Genomic DNA, 17910 nt, shown 5'->3' with positions numbered 1-17910 from the left:
ACCTAAAATATTTATTAGCAACACGAATGCTGCTGGCACTATTTTAATTAAAAGACTTGCTGAGCCAGGTATAACCTCTCCTTTAAGCGCAGGCCTTTGAGGGACCGTTGAGGATGTGAAGGGCATAGTGACTGGCTATGAACTGAATAAGCTTGCCCAAGAGCCAGCGTGCCTCTGGCGTTGTTTGCCTCCAGATGAACCATGGAGACTTCTTGTACAGCATTCCACGTTCCTGATTCCACATAGGTATTCAGGGAAAAGGGCCAGGTAACAAAAACCAGCACACCATAAATGCGGTCATGCCAGAAGGGAGGAAGGATGATGAATATGCTGTTACAGAAAGTGGTAAATGTGAGACTTTAATGGCAACGGAGAGCTTTAGGGCTATAAATACAACAAACCCAGAAAACTAGCTTGGAGAGGAAAGAGAAGTGTGTTTGGATTGTATTTATTAATTTTTTAAAAAACCAAAATCTGAACTGACCAGTGCATGCTCACGCAACAGACCTGAAGATCCAGCTAGAAAGCTGGGCACAAATGAAACCTGTCTCCAGAGGCGGTGTAAAAGCTGCAAATCAAGTTTTTGAACACAGACACCAATTTATGGTATCTTTACAGTTCACTGAAATAGCGGATTCTGTAAGCTGTGATTTAGGAGTGCTCCTGTTTCAAATAAGCAAGGTCAAGACCAGGACAAAAAGCTATTGGCAGATTTTTCAAAGTTGGTTGTCAGCTGCAAGGCTAAAGATCTTTACATAGGAGGCACAGTTTGCTTGGGGATGCATTATTCAAGCTCCTGGAACTAACTCCCACAGGAAGCAGCAAACAACGTAAATGTAATTTTCTTTTCCAAATGTGCTTTGACCTTGTTTTTACTAACAAATGTGGTTATATATATGGAATTAGAATAAAAAAATGCATTTGGCAGAGTGAGCCCTTGCTGTGTCAGTAGTGCCACAATATACTGACTTGGCAAAATCCGAAGTTTATAGCAGTAGTCTGGAGTAGCTTACAACACTCAGCTGAGATATTAGAATAACGTTACTACCTTTTGATAACATGGTCTAGATTACACATATTTTTACTGTGGTACTTTTAAGGAATAGATCAACTGCATCTCTTGTATAGATGTTCTGAAAAAATCTAGCTGGGGAAAATACTGCCTTAAAGCAAAATTAACATTCAACATTGAAGAACAGTACAAAAAACTGCTGAAAAATTTACAGTAAGCTAGTAATTCTTACAATCTCAGTTTGTTAATAAACCCACAAGTGTGTTCTTTTCACCTTTTGAGTGTTAGACCTCATTTTGAAGACATAGTATTGCTTCACCAGTAGCAGTGCTGTTTCCAGAGAGAACATTTCTAGAGGCAGAGACCTACATCTATAAAGAAACTTTGTGACTTTCTCTCAGTTCCCATATGCACTCTCCAGACCTCTCGTTACTGGCGAAACTTAATTATATCATGAGATTCTTTAAACTACTAAACCGCCCCTACCTAATGCAACTGTTAAAAACTCTATTTTAAATATGCGCTTGTAAAACAGTTCAGAGCTGTTCTGTCGAGTATGACTTGGTTTCTTCCCAAACATAACAGTCAAAGCAGTTACAATAAAATGTGCAGAAGAAAATTATTAAAGATTTCAGTTTTACAGTTTGAAACTGTGACTGTGTAGACAAGCCATTTTCTCTTAAGAGAAAAGCAAAGTTACTGCTTCAGAAACTTGTATGGAAGGTATCTTCAAGTACATCTTTGGACCATCAAGCAAAGACTGCACAAATCTAAGTACGACGACTTCGGTAAAACAAAAGGGTAAGAACCAGAAGTAGTAGTTCTCTTGCACTAAGGCTGTTTGTCTGTCGTCCTAAAAGGCAGTTTTGTTCTTTTCAATTTTGCCAAATAAAGATAGTCTGGCTTTCAAGAAGAACACATCTCCTAAAGACAGACTTGACCTTTTCTTCAAGCTATTGCTTTGTTAACTGTAACAGAAACTATATACAAGAACTTGAAAATGCTATGCTTTTCAGCCAGCACTGTCATGTAACTTCGCTAATATTGCATTTAATGATGTGAAACTGACCCCCACCAAAAATATAGTAGGTTTTAAGGTTTATTTCCGAAATGTTGATATACACCATATTAATTACAGATCTTTTTTCTTAAAAGTTATTGTATTAATGAAATGGGTTTAAGTTTTAATATAATGACAAAATTATAGATAATGAAGATATCTGAAAGTCGTAGCAATTCTCTGTTGTCAGGCTGCCATCCGGGTAATGGTGTTTCAGTCTCATTTCTGGCCAAGTTGGGACAGCTAAAGATGAAGAGACAGAAAACCATTAGGTTGCTAATCTTATTCTTTCAGTCAAACTAATAGCTAGTTCACACAGTAAATATTTCTGTCCTATAAGCTTTGTTTGTCTCTTACAACTAAAAATATGCTGGTAATGGAACATTTAATCCCTGCCCTCACAGGAGAGGATCGGAGCTTCACATCTTCAGATCTGAATAAATCCAGAGGTAAAGGTACAGCATCTGCAGTCAAGTCAACAAAACAGTGCCTTAAGCTGACTGAGGAGTTATATGCTGGTAAGTACCATTTGTCTCCTTCAAGTGCAGCAAAAATTAATTTAGTTCTTTAAAATGTAGTTTTAAATAACAATTTATTCTCATCTTGGTAGGAAGCAATACCATAGGTGGTGACAGCTACTGAAGGGCTGCTATTTGCTGACCACTGTGAATAATTTTTATTTTGCATTTGTATTGGAATGAGGCATAGAGAAATAATGGCGATTATAATGTTTTTTAGTGCAGTTAAAGACTGATTTTTAGTATAGGTATGGACTATGTCAAGCTCCCACTAGGCCAGCGTTTATAAATAGCAGAATTTAGGACAAAGATTAAAAGATCACAGTTGGAACAGCTGTTTTTAACTTGTAAAAAGTTGCTAGAATAGCCTGGAAAGACATGCTATTTGTGAAAGAACTGGGTCATTTTTTTTCATTAGGATTTATGGTAAGGCAATTATTATGAACTGGTTCACCTGTATTACCTGTGAACTCACATTGGCAATACAGGTCTTCAAAAGTTGATTAAAAATAATGACTCCTAACCTCCATTTCAATCAAGTGAAAACAGACAACAGGAATATGTATTAATCTTTCACAAATTAAGCTTGTTTTTTTTTGTAAAAATCCATGGGGAGATGTAAATAAGTCAACACACAGTTACAGCAGTAATAAATATTAGTCTATCAAAAGTACCTACCTGTTTTATAAACTGTGTAGCATTAAAAAGTTCACTGCAGCCATACAGGACATGTTTGCCTTGTTTACCCTAAGAAAAGAAAAGACAGGAAGAAATCAGGTGTTTAACAGAGTAGCAGAAATGGCTTAAACTAATTGTATACCACAAAAAAAAAACAAAACCAAAACTTGATGATGTTGAAGTCTTGCACTTTCAGCTGGAAAAAGAACAGTTGTTCCACTATAGGGAAAAACCCTGTGATTAAACTGAAGTGGAAAAGAGACCAGAGGCAGAAGGAAAGTGGAAAAAATGGGGCATTTTACACATTTATACGCATTAGAATGCTTCGTTCTCTGAGGTACCTATACTTGAGCAAAACCTATCCCTGAAAACAACTCAACCCTGCGCTAAGAACAGTAACAATGTATTTACTGTTTCTTTTATGTTTGAGCCCAAAAACTTCAAGCTGTAATTCATTTCCATATGATAATGTTAAAACCAGCCCTCTTTTTGTAAGGGGATTCTGAAATACAACATTATATTTGATTTTAATTGGATGCATAATAAACCCAGTTTCTAGTTTAACAGTATTCACTTGATAGTAAGGCTACCAAAGTGTTACGTTAGCATTTTGGAAATGAAAACTGGTTTAAGTAATACATAGTTTGAGATTAAGTTTATTTCCAGTGCTGGGCTAATAATCCTATGGCTCTTCAAAGTTCAAGCACAGGCTTGAGAAATCTGTTTCACTGTTAAAATTATTTTGCGTTTGCCTGTAATTAGTTAGGTAAAACTTACTTATTAAAGAGAAAAATAGGAACATAAGCCTTGTCAGAATGATCTTGTTTCATATATATTACCAATTGTGTGCTGTTTCAGCAGAAGGTAACAGAAGCAGATTTGAACAGTCCCTAGCTGGTGGTTGCACGCTAAGCAGGGAGATGGTAATCCTGGTTCAAGTCCTCATCTGTACTGATTTTGAGTGGTTTGTGGTAATAAGCTGTTGTCACTGAGCAGGAACTTAAGCTTGCATCTTCCCACATTTCAAGCCAGGTTTTTTTAATCTTGATGCCTGAATAGGTTTGGGATTGATTTGCTTTTGACAAATTGCACTTTCACAAATATGACTGGATAGCATTTGTTTCTGTCTACTACCAAAATAAATAATTTAAACTATACAAATAATTGTGAAATGGGACTGCTGCCTTCCAGGCAGCTCTAAAACACATTAATGTACACTTCTGTCATATATACACTTCTAAGAGTATGATTTTTAAAACATGTATGCTTTTATTTAAAGAGCTCTTTGAATGGAATAAATAATTAACTATCTCCAGATAATTATTGGAGCCAAGATGAAACTGCATAATATCTAAAAAAATTTAAAAAATAATCTCAGTACCCTTCAAAGTCCAGTATGTTTTCACGACTGAAAAACTATGCTGGATTTAAATTTCTTGTGATAAATGATAATGTATGTCACAGGTAGACTGGAACAGATTACCAAGCAGTACCTTCCTAACCATCTACAAAAGGAAATTAAAGGACATGCTCAGTTCTTTTGTACAAGCAGTGTGCTAGTCTCCACTTGGAGGCTCCCAATAGCTTGCAATTTTGATGACATGTTTTCAGCATGTTGAACTGAGGCTTGGCCAATATATTTATCTTAAGGCATAATCTGCCTCACTAACATTATAAATATTTGCTTTTTGACAATGTGAGATAGTCCATTCTAGCACAGAACTGCAAATAATTGGACTTGAGGGTTCCTCTTAATTCTCCTATAAAAAAATCCCAGAATATCAAAAGCTGCATGAACATCACTTCCTGTTTTAGAAAGCCTTAAAATACTTTCTCTGTGCTTTCAGAGGCAAACTGGCAAAACAGATAGTGCTTAGAAAAATAAAGCAGTGAATAAAATCTTTGTGGTATCTGCTTGCAAGAACAGAGCTGTTGATTTTTCTCTCTTTTTATTCTGGAGAAAGACTGCTTGAATATTAGAATAATTAATATGCTACATCTGTTGAAACAACAGATGCTGGAAGTGTACCACAGGGAAAAATAAAATTTACTGGATAAGCCTGGAAGAGTCACCTGGGAGAGGCAGACAAGTCTTCAGAGGGCAGGAGGTGGAATTAGGGTTTTCATTAACCTTTCTTGGTTTTTCAAGAGCAAATAGCTAAGTGGCATAAAGGTGAGGGAATCTTCCCTCTTGGGAGGTCATCTTCCGCTGACCAAGCGCACAGTCTGGAGAAACTCAGAGCAGCCTTCAGCTGTGACAACTGATGAAGAAGAAACCTCTGTCCATGGCTTCCAGAAGAAGAAAAACTACATCCAACTTCTGACTCTCTGTAAGGTTTCATGTTACCATTCCTGTATTTTTCAGTTCCTTCTGTCCTCTCCATTTTTTTACCAAATGACCTCCTGTTTGCCCTCTTATTCCTCAGAAACTTCAGCTTCCTGCCACTCTGTGTGAAGTGCCAAGTGTTTAACTTGTCGTCATACAAATGTGCTGTATATACACACTATACATGGATGCATACACAGCAAACACTCGTCAGTATGCAGCTGTGTATCAGAGAAGTGCATTGGCCTCTAGGGGATTCCAGAGTTTTATTTTAGTAGGAAGTAACAAATATGTATCACAAACACACATGTTGCTGGGCATCTTTTGAATTGATAGGGCACCTGGAGTGGCTCTGGGTAAGCTAAGGAGCAAGCCAAAGGTTTGACAATGTACTCTGCTACAGGCAGATGCCCCACTGAATGCTATAATTGGCTATCAATAATAGTGTTTAAGTGCTAAGCTGAGCCTAAATGATTACTCTAACTTAAATTCCTCTTCCTTTCTTTTCCCCTATCCAGATCAGCTGCGTTCGAAAATGGCTGCCAGTTAGAGGGGAAAACAACTCGGCACACACTTTCTGGCTTTATGTTCTTCAAGATTTACCTGGGCATAACACTTTCATGTGCTAGTTCTGTGGAAGAAGTGTTTTTTCCGTTACTAATGCTCCCTATTTATTCTTTTGTGTGGAAAACCTCAATCTAGTCCGCCACAGGACAGGTGATCGTACCGTGAACAAGGTTAAGATCAGGCAGGAAGAATGGTATGCTGCTGCTCTTAAATTTCAAAGTGAGTAATAAATAATCAAGATTCCTTTTGTATTTTTTGTTCCTGGAAATTGCTTGAATCTCAGCCCTGCTCCCCAAGAACTGTAATGATGTAGTTACTTTTCTCCATCCACTAATTTTTGGTATACCTGTGTTCTGCTAGGCTGGCCAGCTGGAACCAGAGAAATTAAATCTGTTATACCAGCATTACAGAGTCAGTTATGTATTTCCTTCTTTGTGCATACGACACCTCTTATGATTTCTACACAGATTCAAATGATGCAGCATATCAAGAATGAGCTTCCTTTAACTCGTGAGTGAAAACTTCTAAATGTGGGTAAATAATAAATTCGTAGATATTGATGCCAATCTGATCTTTGCTCTGACAGGTAGCATAGCATTTGCATTATGTTGGCTTCTGAAATGACAGACGTTACGCTCAAGTAAGATTGTTGTAAAATAAGATACTGTTATCTGTAGATCTTGTTTTGAACTGACTTCATATTGCTAAGTTGCAGATGAAAAAGTGTTGTAGTATCTCTTTCGTGACGCTTAGGAACTAGAGAATCCTGAGCAGCTCCTTACTTTCAAGGCTATGGTACTGTGGCTGCTTTACTTAACTATGAAATGGAACTAGCAAATGAACACTAGGACAGGACTCCAAAACAGTATGGCCAGCCAAACAGACAGTGTTTGAGGTATCAGTACAGAAGACAGGTTAATTCAGTTAGCTATATCTGCTGACAGTTCTCAACCATGTTAGTGTGTATGAAGATAAATAAACTGCATTCTGCGTTATTTACTCAATTCGAAAGTGCAACATGGGCAAAAATAGCAGAAACAGTAACGCTGTTGGTCTGACTTAATAATCCACATTTTCTACAGATTTCTTACACACTTTTTTTCCCCAGACTCTGTATATAGTAAGGATGTTAAGGCTAATTTCGTAGACTGAATCTTCTAAATACTAAATGTTACAGAAAACCTGCTAAAACTGGTTTCTATCAGTCAGTTATAAACTACAACCAACAGGACTGCACGTACCTTCACGTAGTCAATAAGATTTTGATATTCAATATAGTTGCCTCCTCCAACCACAAACACTATTGCCTGAAAGGCAACACACACATAATCAGGGTATGCATTCAAATTCTTAACATTTCAGTAGTAATATATATACCAAATCATTAAATATACAGGAAAAATCATCCTAATCACACTGCAGTCTAGTAAAAACTGGACAGAACCACTAGCTTCCTACCTGAACCTGAAAGAAGATGACAGAAGAGTTTTAGTAGGATTCAGAAGAGCAAGCTGAGAGCTTTTAACATGTCCCTATCTTCTACTAAGAAATATTTGAAACATACGCAGTTTCAACACGTTCAACTTTTTTGTGCACAGATGTCTCCAGTGGCCATAGGAACAGTTAAAATATTTCTACGGATGCTTAAGAATTAATTTGGGACACAAATAAAATACTTCTGTTATAATCAATAATATTTCAGATAAAGGCCTTCAGTATTTCTTGGGCTATGTTTAACAGAGAATAATTAATGAATAGAAAAAGGAGACTTAATAGTTGTTTGGTTTTTTTTTAACATTCACTATCCAAAATTGTTTGACTACCCTGTATGAATTCTATATAGATTTATATATTATATCTATTTATATTTATAGATTTATGTTACTACTGACATTTTTACTATGACCACGTGCTGGCCAAATATATGACACCATGTGCTATTTCTTTTGTTCAGGAGGTTAATTAGGACATTTCACAAGAAATCAGAGACATTTGTATATTGCCATGTCAAAGATTTTGCTTACAGAACTTGGTAGAAAGATCAGGTAAGTAACAGACTTTTACTATTTGCAAATATTTATGTTGAAAAATACTGGAAGTTACTGGCACTTGTATAAAAAGAGACTTTTTAAAATACTGTCACTTATATCAGTGGTCAACACTGCTGTTTAAGGCCAGATGGAAGATTAAATCTAGAAAGTATTCTGAAGATCTGGTATGAAAATGGATATTCAGCAAATTAAAACCCCCAATTATGATACTAGTAAATCCCCGCATATACCTCTAGAAGAATTTTCTGGATTTTTTTTCTCCAGTATTAGTCAATGCTTACATAGTCTTTTGAAGATAAAGAGTTCTTCAGAATAAGAGCTAATTATAATTAATACTAGAAATAATTAGTCCAAGTGGTTTTTGCAAACAAGACCTCCGTTTTCTTAATCACTGTCATCAAAAATGACTGGTGCTTCAGGATTTTATTTTTTTAACTCATGAACATAGGAAAATTATTTCTACATGATTTACCTCCTGGAATGGATTTTTGTTTCTTGGAACTGAGCTATAAAAAGAAACACAAACAAATTACAACTTAAATTTGATTAGACATTAATATAAATATGCAAAGTAAGTATCATGTACACATCATGTTTATGGAATACTATGGAATACTAGACAAAGATATAAAATAGAACAATAATTGCTTTTCTGCATTCATTCTCCAAGTATTTTATTTGAATTATTTGTTATGGAAAACTACGTTTGAAATTCTACAGGACTGAATACATGAGTAGATAGGAGTTTTACTGCCTCAGTTTTAAGGTGGCTGTTTGAATCATAAGCTTTATGACAATGCTCTAACTATAGCGTTGCTAGCTAGGAACAAATACAGTGAGTAAAAAATTTCATCAGCACAGTTCATGACGCTTGGTAACACAGCCTATTGGAATCTTAACTAGGTAAGCCAGCCAGTTTGCAGTACACACTGATGCTTCAAAATCTCAAACGCTACTACAGGCAGCAGGTATGCTGTGACATCTGACAGCAGAACGCAAGAACATTAGGATTAAAATGATCTAAGGAGGAAGAGGTAAGTTACACTTTGGGTGGTGCAGACTCTTCCTCTCCATCCGAATACACAGTCCTAGGCACAGGGAGGTAGCAGGGAGAGGGGGAGAACCCTCTTTTTCTGCATCACCTCGCACCTTCAGGAGAAAGGGAAGAAGCAAAGAGAAAGCTCTGAAGGGTCCCTCTGCTTCCCTGCCCTTTGCTCACACACCACCGCTGCCTTACTGCCCTGTGCTGGCCTGCAGCCCCTGGCAGTCAAATACATCTTACGTCCTAACACAGAGTAAAAGCACTGCCTTTTTCCTTTCAACTTATTTCAAGTTTTCTCTGAGAGACTGACAACAACAACTGACTCAACACAGGTTCCAGTGTATCAGAAAATCTGATTTTAGGAGGGAATGGCTATCTCTAATATGTTGCTCTGATCTGTCACGAATACTACAGGTACCCCAGAAGCAGAACAGTTAGCCCATCTCTCTTGTTGTTCGAGTATGGTGAGACAAATCTACATACATTTTGTGTCAGAGGGGAAGGCCTGGTTATACTTGATGTGGGCTTTACACAGGACACAAAGATACTGTTTTGCTAAAACTGAATTACAGTAATGCAGTTCCTACTCTATTTAAAAAATAATAGGTAGAAATGCCAGTATTTCTTAAAACCGAAGTAGGTTAGAAAAAGCATTGGTCACTTTTTAACACCATTCCATTGATTATACTACTAGATATTGTTATTTTAAGCTAGTAATATTTTGTCAAGCCAGCTAACCTATATTTTATTATCAGCTATATAAATATTTTAAGGTGGAATTAGACAAACTGCTATATGGCTATACTAGAGTTTTGTTGTCATGCTCAAGTATGATTTAAATAATGTAATTTGAGTTTATGTAGAAAACCCAAACAAACCGCCAGCAGAAATTAAAGGTTTTTTCACTATGATGACTTCTATAGCTACACAGAATGGCACATTCCTGAACTGCTATAAATGTATATCTTTATATTGTTAAAGCAACATAACAACTCCACAGAGTGGGTAAAAATGCACATTTACATGAGGAAAGCCCTTTGGCTTTAATAAAACAAATCGTTGCACTTTTGCACAAAATCCTCCAAAAATGCTATAAAAGCTTAACAAAACAGTGAAAGCTGCAATTAAAATGAAAAATCAAATACTGGCACTTTTCTTTGATGCTTTCAAAATCCGCTTATCTTTGAAATTATGTAGTCTTTAACAGTACTTTTCAGTAAAACATATATGATTATCTGAAATTTGTTTCCTATTACTATTTATGCTATCAGAAATAACTTCCCATGTTTCAAGAATAGAGGAAGTGGGTACAGATTTTAATGCCAATAACTAAACCCAAATCTGGCCCTACTTTATCCATATTCTCCTGTAATAAACCCCTGCAATTAAATGAGTTGATTGTTTTCCCACAGGTTCAATGAAAATTATTTTTAGAAGGTATGTTAAATTTACGTATGTTCTCCGTTTCTAGCAGCCACAGTTATTGGTCAAAGATATAAAGCAAACCACATAAATCTATAAACTTCCAAGTGTAATTCTTCTTCCTCTCTTTTACTAGCAAAATAAACCATATCTAACTCCCCCTTCACATGCACATGAATACGAAATATAAAATATTTCAGTATATATTATATATAAAAATATAAAACCTACCTAATACAAAAGCAAATGCAGTCAGTTTTTAATAATTTTTAAGAAGTTTTCAACAAATTACTAAAGAAGGGTTGTAGTAAAATTTTAACTCTTTCAAAAATGATAAATTAAAAAGTCGTTGGACAGTGCACCAAAATTTCTTTAACAGTGAAAAATCAGAAAGCTTAAAAGAAATTAAGAAGTAAAAATATAAAGAGGTCTAACATTTATTATTGCTAAGTAAGAGTACACATTCCTGTGCGTGAACTGATGTACATGTTAGCAGTGTGTTCAGTCACTGGAACAAAAGATTTCTTTTGCAGAGTAACAAAAATTTATCTGGTTGATCCAAGTTCCTGTTGTGAATTCCTTCAACACCAACTGTCCTGACTTAGAATTAATGATTAAAATTAATTACTTGTAGTCTGCAAGATTTTTGTTAAGTCTTTTCACAGGGTAGAAGGAAAACTCATAGTAAACTCACCTGTCACTGCCTCGTAGCATCTTGGGGTCAAAATACCGGTAGTCATCTGTCTCCTATTAAAAAGTATGTTTTTATCTTAAAATACTGGAATTTCTGCTTGTACCTATTACATTAAACATCATTCAAACTAATGCCATTTCCCGTTCAGCAGTCACATCTTTCAAAATTAATTGTGATGTCCACTAATATTTATAGTATTTGTACATAACTGAGCTAGTACAGAATAAACAACAGTGAGAGAGCTATGAAGGGTCCTATTGAGCTTTTTCGTTCTGGTTCATCTAAAATCGACTTACACATTCCAAAAAATACATTGGTTGCATAATAAATCCCAACAGAAAGGCAGTATGCAGAAAGAAAAATTAAGGTGTTACCAGCTTTAGAAGAATATCACATGGTTAGTTATAAATACTAATTTTTTCCAGGTTACAGCGTTCTACTATTGATTTGATGTTATAAAACAAAACGCTTCTATGGCAATAAATGCCAAATACAAGACAGATCAAAATCTGCTACTGTTACATAACTTACCCTTTTCATTTCATGATTTATGACTACTATTAAACCAAAATTAAGCTCCTGAAGAAGAAATGAGTTCCACAAGAATTTGAAAAGTCTGACTGAACTATAAAAAAAAAAAAAAAAATTCTTCATACAAAACACTGAGGCATTTCCAATATTTTTATTGGCAACAATAAGGATTTTTGCCAATTATTACAGATGAAAAACAAAACTTCTAAGTAACTCATTCTGACAGCTACTTGGCTTCCTTCTGTTTCTATTCTGCATTTTCATCCAGGTACTGTGAAGTTTAGTTTGTGGATAAACTGCATGCAGGCTACAGTTGATTTCATCTGGGTGCTTACATGCAAGAGCTCTGTGTTTTGATGATTCTGTAGAGCAGAAATAATTCTTCTTGAGTAGTAGACAGATTATCTGGAGAATTTATTAGAGCTTACAAAGCTTAACTATCTCTAATACTACAAAATATTTACTAGACGTGGTGGTTACACACACACAAAATAAACCTATTTGCTATTAAGGAGTTTTATGTAATTACATAAAATAAGTCTCTTATACTCAAGTTTGGCTCTTTAAAAAATTTAATTTAGATCTGATTTCACCTTGAACCTCTGTAAAATGCTTTTATATGCTCCAGCAGGAATTTCAACTGCATTTGTAAAGCCTGCCAGCATTCATGATTTTGGCACTCTCGTACATAAGGTGGTAGAGCGACTTTGAAGTAATGAGAGAACTGGGAATGGACTGATCTTGCTAGAATAAAACTGAGAGGTATTTGAGAACCTTTTAACTCTGATAAAGAGCTGCAGCTTCCCTACTTGTTAGAATGAATTACAGATTAATGCCAGAACTAAAATCACAGTTTTTACCCCAATATTACAAACATTTCCTCTTGAATGTATTACTGCTGTGTTTTTTCGCTGTGGGCTTGTGTAAGTAGACACACAAAAGGAGGTAAAGTAATAGAAATTTGATAAGCCAGGGGTGTTTTTTGTTGTTGTTTAAATATACTATTCCTGCTAAAATCAGGTCTCAGAGTGCAGGGAAAGAAACCCTACTAGATTTTATTTGCATTAAGAAATAGGTAGTCTGCCAATAAAAGCAACTGTATAGCAGTTTCCTTACACACAACTGAATTTGTGACTTCCTGAAGCAATTCAAGAATAAAATTCATACTTTTGCAAGTATAAACTTAATTTTTAAGACCTCAATTTAAAATGAAAAAAGACCCATGGAAATATCCTTGATTTTGGGTCTGTATTTGTTTTTCTGCAGAAGCTAACATAACTGGTTTGGATTAAGGAAATACCCCATTTTCAGAATTTTTCATTGTAATGCATGAAAGGTTATAATACAATACATCCTAGGCCTGCAAGATACCATATTCACTGAAAAGGATGATATTAACAGAAATATATTTCCATTCATATAGATCACAAATACAATTTATCTACCTCTTAAGCCAATACAAATGTACATACTGTATTTTGGAACTTTGCCATAAAAATATTAAAGGTTTACTTATCAAAGATTGTCCTTACTCAAGGTTCAAACCATTTTGAGGAAGATATTTAAACTCCAAAACTCTATAGAAACTGGTGGTCAGTTTCGTATCTATGGGTTAAAATTTGTGTGTACTTGACAGTATGATTTTTTTTTGTGTGTTAGGAACGTTTAAGGTTTTAATCAATCTCTATTTAGCAATACCAAAATAAAGCAACTATGTTATTAGATTTATGAACAGAACATTTCCTTACAAAAACATTATCCAAAAGCAATTGCTTAAAACCCTGCTTCGACCAATAAATGTTACTATTAAAAATACCCCAAGTAGTGGATTTCTTTAAAGCCATCAATGAATGTTTCTGAATAAGTATTTCAAGAAAAAGTATAACTATAGTTAAAACAATCTAGACAAATTTTTAAAATTACAGGATAGCATTTATGACCGTAAGAACTGTCCCATCTGTTCCTGCTTCTGAAAAACTTGGAAAGCACAGGTATGGACTCCTTTGTCCTCCCTGGTAGCTGTCCTTGTGACACAAAAGAAGCATCAGGGACAAGTAACACACAAATGATTTACAGACAACCCTACAAGAGTTTTGCACACCATATGGTTCTGAATAGGCTTAAAATTTCAACTCACAGTACTACTTGTGAATGTCGGTGGTGTAAGTTGTACATTTCATAGATTTACTTTACTGTTGCATTTTTATATTTAGAAAATAAATTATTTACATGCTTTGTAGTAATGATTTGACTTCTCAACGATCTGTTCTAATTTTGCATTACAACTTTTATCTGTATGTATGTCTCATACACTGATCACTGTGGCTAGTAAGATTCAATGAACGACAAAGGAGATTTTTTTTTTCTGTGCTGTAAAAATTCCCGGAAACCTGAAGCTTTTTCCCCCCTCCCTTTGTATTTTGCCTGCAGTGCAAGTTTCCTATTCTGGGGAATAAAAAAAGACCTCAAACATCAGAAGATGAACAGAGGCCACAGTGGTGTATTTCTACATATTGACCTCTTCCAGATAGAATTTCCCTTCTGTTGATGATACAGCACGTCTAAACATATTCCACAATGACTCGCGGGTGCTTCTGTTAGCTGAAACTTACTCAAACAGTTGCTGTCAGTTTTCCTGCAGGTTAGGAGAATCATTCTTTAGGGCTTGCCTGATCTCCTATGGCTTGAGGAGTAGGACTGCCTTTGGGGAGTGAATTCCAGTCTCTGACACGGCAGTGAAACATGAAGCCACAGTCTTACAGACTGGGTCAATCTCTCCTTTTTCAAGTGAGAAGATCAATGTTTTCTCCAAGTTATCAAAGTAATCGTGGCGTAAGTGAAATGTGACAGTATCAAGTCAGCAAAAAAACCCTGTACAGCTTGTAAACTTTTCCACATCAAGTCCTAAACTTGTAGCCTTTTGGTTTTACTTTTAAAACTGTTTAAAAAAAAAAAGGTTTACTTTTTAAAAAATTGTTTCATTTTTTACCTGCATTTAAATTATCTGTAATTTTTAACGTCAGCTTTCTGTATTAAGTGTTCTGAGTGACCTCTACTGGTGGAATAGATAAAATTAGCCTGTACATCTTTTCCGAGTCTTGTAAATAGAACAACAATGCACTGTCACTGAAAACACTGTCAATTTCTTTAAGAGAAAGCAGATCTTCTGCTGACAATCATGATATATATTATGCACCAAGCACTGTTTAAGACAAGACAGGATTATTTGTGTGTTTATCATTCTCATATTTCACCATTATTTACCTCCCTTTACATATTGTTAATACATGAAAGTGAAAGTGGACTAAGAAAAATGTTTTAAATCTACTAACCAGGGTGAGATCCTGCAAGTGTGCCTCTGTCTGACACAGATATCATTAAAACAGCAAGACTGATGTGATATGGCAAACATATGAAAGCTTTCTGAATGACTTTTAACAGGTAAATTTTTCAGAACAAGTTTGTGCAAAGAGTAATGCAAGAGTTCTGAAAGAATGGAATACATAGCATAAAAAAAGACTGCTTTGGCTATGCACATAAAAAGACTACAGGCTATTTTTAGCTGTAAATTCTAGCAAATATCTTGACTATCTAGCTAACATTTAAGTGTTTCAAAAGTTTGTAACTTACGTAAGTCTGAGTAAATTTTCACAGAAACAAGGGGAAAAAAGGGGGCTTTTCTGACACAAAACTAACTCTGCTTGCAAACTGCGACTACATGAGTACTAAAATATTTTCCTCTAAACAGCAAAGCTCTGAACATGCAGGAAACTAATTTTTCTCTAACATGCCTCTCTGTAACTACTTTACTTCTGAGACTGCACTCTTAAAAAAAAAAACCAAAATCACCTTGACGCAAAGAAAACTTCAGCCCACAGTTTAACTTTTAGAAATTTAGAAGCAACAGAAACGCAGTACAGCACAAGTGTAACAGAAGCTCAGAATAGAAAAAACCTCACAAACATTAGTTCCAATGAGACGCAATGAATTGTCATTGTTTAGAAATTATTCCTATGCACAAAATCTTACGAAGTAATTACAAAATCGGTTCTATTCTTGAGGTACAGCATGACTAGATTTAACTGCGTTATCATGAGAAAAAAAAAGCCATGGCATATTCCATATCACAGCCTCAACATTTCATTTGTTCCACCTCTTTCCATATGAAGGCAGTTATACTCACAGGATTTGACTTCATCTCCATAAGGTTGTCCAATATACGTGTGACTGGCAGATTCTGTAAAAAATAACGTGAAATTAATGGAATGCTGAAATGCTTACTAAGAACTATTCACAGCCCCACTGTTATTTATGGAATGTTTACAGAGCATTTGAAATACTACATTAAACATTTTTCCTCTTATATTTTGTAAAGGTTGACCATTTTTATCATCATCTAAATTACCTTGCTGTACAGCAAATGCAAACATCTGAGGAACATCCAGCTAGGGGATGAAGTGCAAAAAAGTGTGAAGACAGGAACAGAGTTGTATTTCGGCATTACCAATATGTGGAGACGTGACAATGTATGAATTTTTATTAAAAAAAAATACTTTGCCATTTAAGGAAAGAATTGTAAAGCTGAAGATGAGAATTAAGGGCATGATTCTTAAAAATAACTACTGTTGTCAAAGAAATGGGTAAAAAACTGCAATCCTGGCAACAAAAGCTTGGATGAACTGGAAAGGAATAAACTGAGGTGAGATTCAAGATGACTTTTCCTTATTTAAGACGGGAAATGTTAGCTTCGACAAAAGATCTCAAGTATGAAACAGCCAAACCACTTTAGTTATAATAAACTGAGGGAGAGTTTACATAGCAACAGAATTGGAAATGTGCTTTGTTGACAGAATATATCAAAAAAAGACATTCCAACGGATGATCTACACATAACACTGAAAAACACTTAGTTAAAAAACCAATGTAAATCCCTGAATGACTGAATGAGAAATAAAAAGTTAACTTTAACAGGAATACCACAAACCTACATCAGACTTAAAAAAATGAGGAAGAACAGCATTTTGTTTGGCTACCCCAAAACACCTGGAGAAGGAACTAAAAGCCAGAAAAAAAATATTCTGAAAACACCTGCATTGTGACTTTTTACTCAGAACTCAAAAGAAAGCAAGTAATTTTGTCAAGAGTAATACTAACTTTTCAAAGCCACACGTTAAAATAAATGACAAAATGTTTAATACAAGAATAGGAAGTCTCATCTAGAATATAATTATCTATTGTTACAAGTAACAGTTTATCTGAAGATCTGTATAACATACAATCAAGCCGCATATATATTTCCTCAACCATATTTCGTGACACACCACTGACTTGTAACTGTGATCCAACTTATTGTATGTAGTTATAGTGAAATTCCTGCAGAATTATTTTTGTTGACTACCCTACAAACGCCACAGACACCATTTTTTTTTAAATTTGTACATGATAGCTGATAGTTTTCATGCGTAAATTACGTGTATAACAGGATGACTAAACAAACAATGGCTACTATAAGATTAACGAAGTCAAAAAGCCATACCTTTCATTAGATGTAACATTTCATTTTGTTTAGTTCTGATACGCTGTATTTCTAACTTAAAATCTGATTCTTCCACTACGAATTACAGTATGACAAATGGTCTTTTTCTTAGAAATCTGGATGTCAAAATATTACAGAATTAAGACTGTTAACTGTAAATGTTTATTGCCATCTAATGAAAGTGCATATTGAAGAAAATAATGTGTCCTCTACAGGGAAGTAGTTTTCTGGGAACCACAATTCAAAATTTCAGCTACGAGTTATACAATCAGTGTCTTTTTTTTGTCGTTTGTTTTCTTTTGCAGGGTGTACATTGACATTTGCATCCAAGTTATACTCGGAAACATTTTCTGAAGTTAAGTAAATATTTGAAGGTGGCCATGTTGTTATAAACATATTGTGATTTTTCAAGTACATTTCAAGATTATGGTTGTTGTACATTACTTACATGGGAAAACTAGAAATGCTTGAAC

General features: G+C 35.1%; 1 protein-coding gene and 2 long non-coding RNA genes across 8 annotated transcripts in view; 2 read left to right on the top strand and 1 right to left on the bottom strand.

Annotated features, from left to right (window-relative positions):
• LOC114017256 (uncharacterized) overlaps positions 1-9186 on the top strand; it is a 45661-nt gene extending 36475 nt beyond the window's left edge. Inside the window, exons 5-9 of one of the 5 annotated variants that reach the window (XR_008733362.1) lie at positions 2477-2590; positions 5418-5950; positions 6113-6671; positions 8116-8206; positions 9116-9186. This is a non-coding gene — a long non-coding RNA (uncharacterized LOC114017256). Of the gene's footprint in view, positions 1-2476; positions 2591-5417; positions 5951-6112; positions 6692-8115; positions 8674-9115 lie in introns of those variants that run through there. The other 4 variants (XR_008733364.1, XR_008733363.1, XR_008733365.1 and 1 more) reach the window with 4 other exon arrangements.
• Positions 2096-17910, bottom strand: part of SCFD1 (sec1 family domain containing 1) — a 54929-nt gene continuing 39114 nt past the window's right edge. For both annotated transcript variants that reach the window (XM_055717356.1, XM_055717355.1), the window contains 6 exons: positions 16085-16138; positions 11371-11423; positions 8685-8718; positions 7403-7468; positions 3269-3337; positions 2096-2315 (listed from right to left, as the gene is read on the bottom strand). In XM_055717356.1, coding sequence (XP_055573331.1) covers positions 2292-2315; positions 3269-3337; positions 7403-7468; positions 8685-8718; positions 11371-11423; positions 16085-16138 — 300 coding nt within the window. In that variant the 3' untranslated portion in view covers positions 2096-2291. The remainder of the gene's footprint in view (positions 2316-3268; positions 3338-7402; positions 7469-8684; positions 8719-11370; positions 11424-16084; positions 16139-17910) is intronic.
• LOC129736575 (uncharacterized) lies at positions 11430-17818 on the top strand. Its single transcript, XR_008733367.1, has 3 exons — positions 11430-12663; positions 13827-15342; positions 16319-17818. It is a non-coding gene; the product is annotated as an uncharacterized LOC129736575 (long non-coding RNA).

The sequence above is a fragment of the Falco cherrug genome, chromosome 7 (genome assembly GCF_023634085.1).
Source record: "Falco cherrug isolate bFalChe1 chromosome 7, bFalChe1.pri, whole genome shotgun sequence".
NCBI classification, from domain to species: Eukaryota; Metazoa; Chordata; class Aves; order Falconiformes; family Falconidae; genus Falco; species Falco cherrug.
Note: the sequence above shows the minus strand (reverse complement) of the source record. Positions and strands in the feature narration are given on the sequence as shown.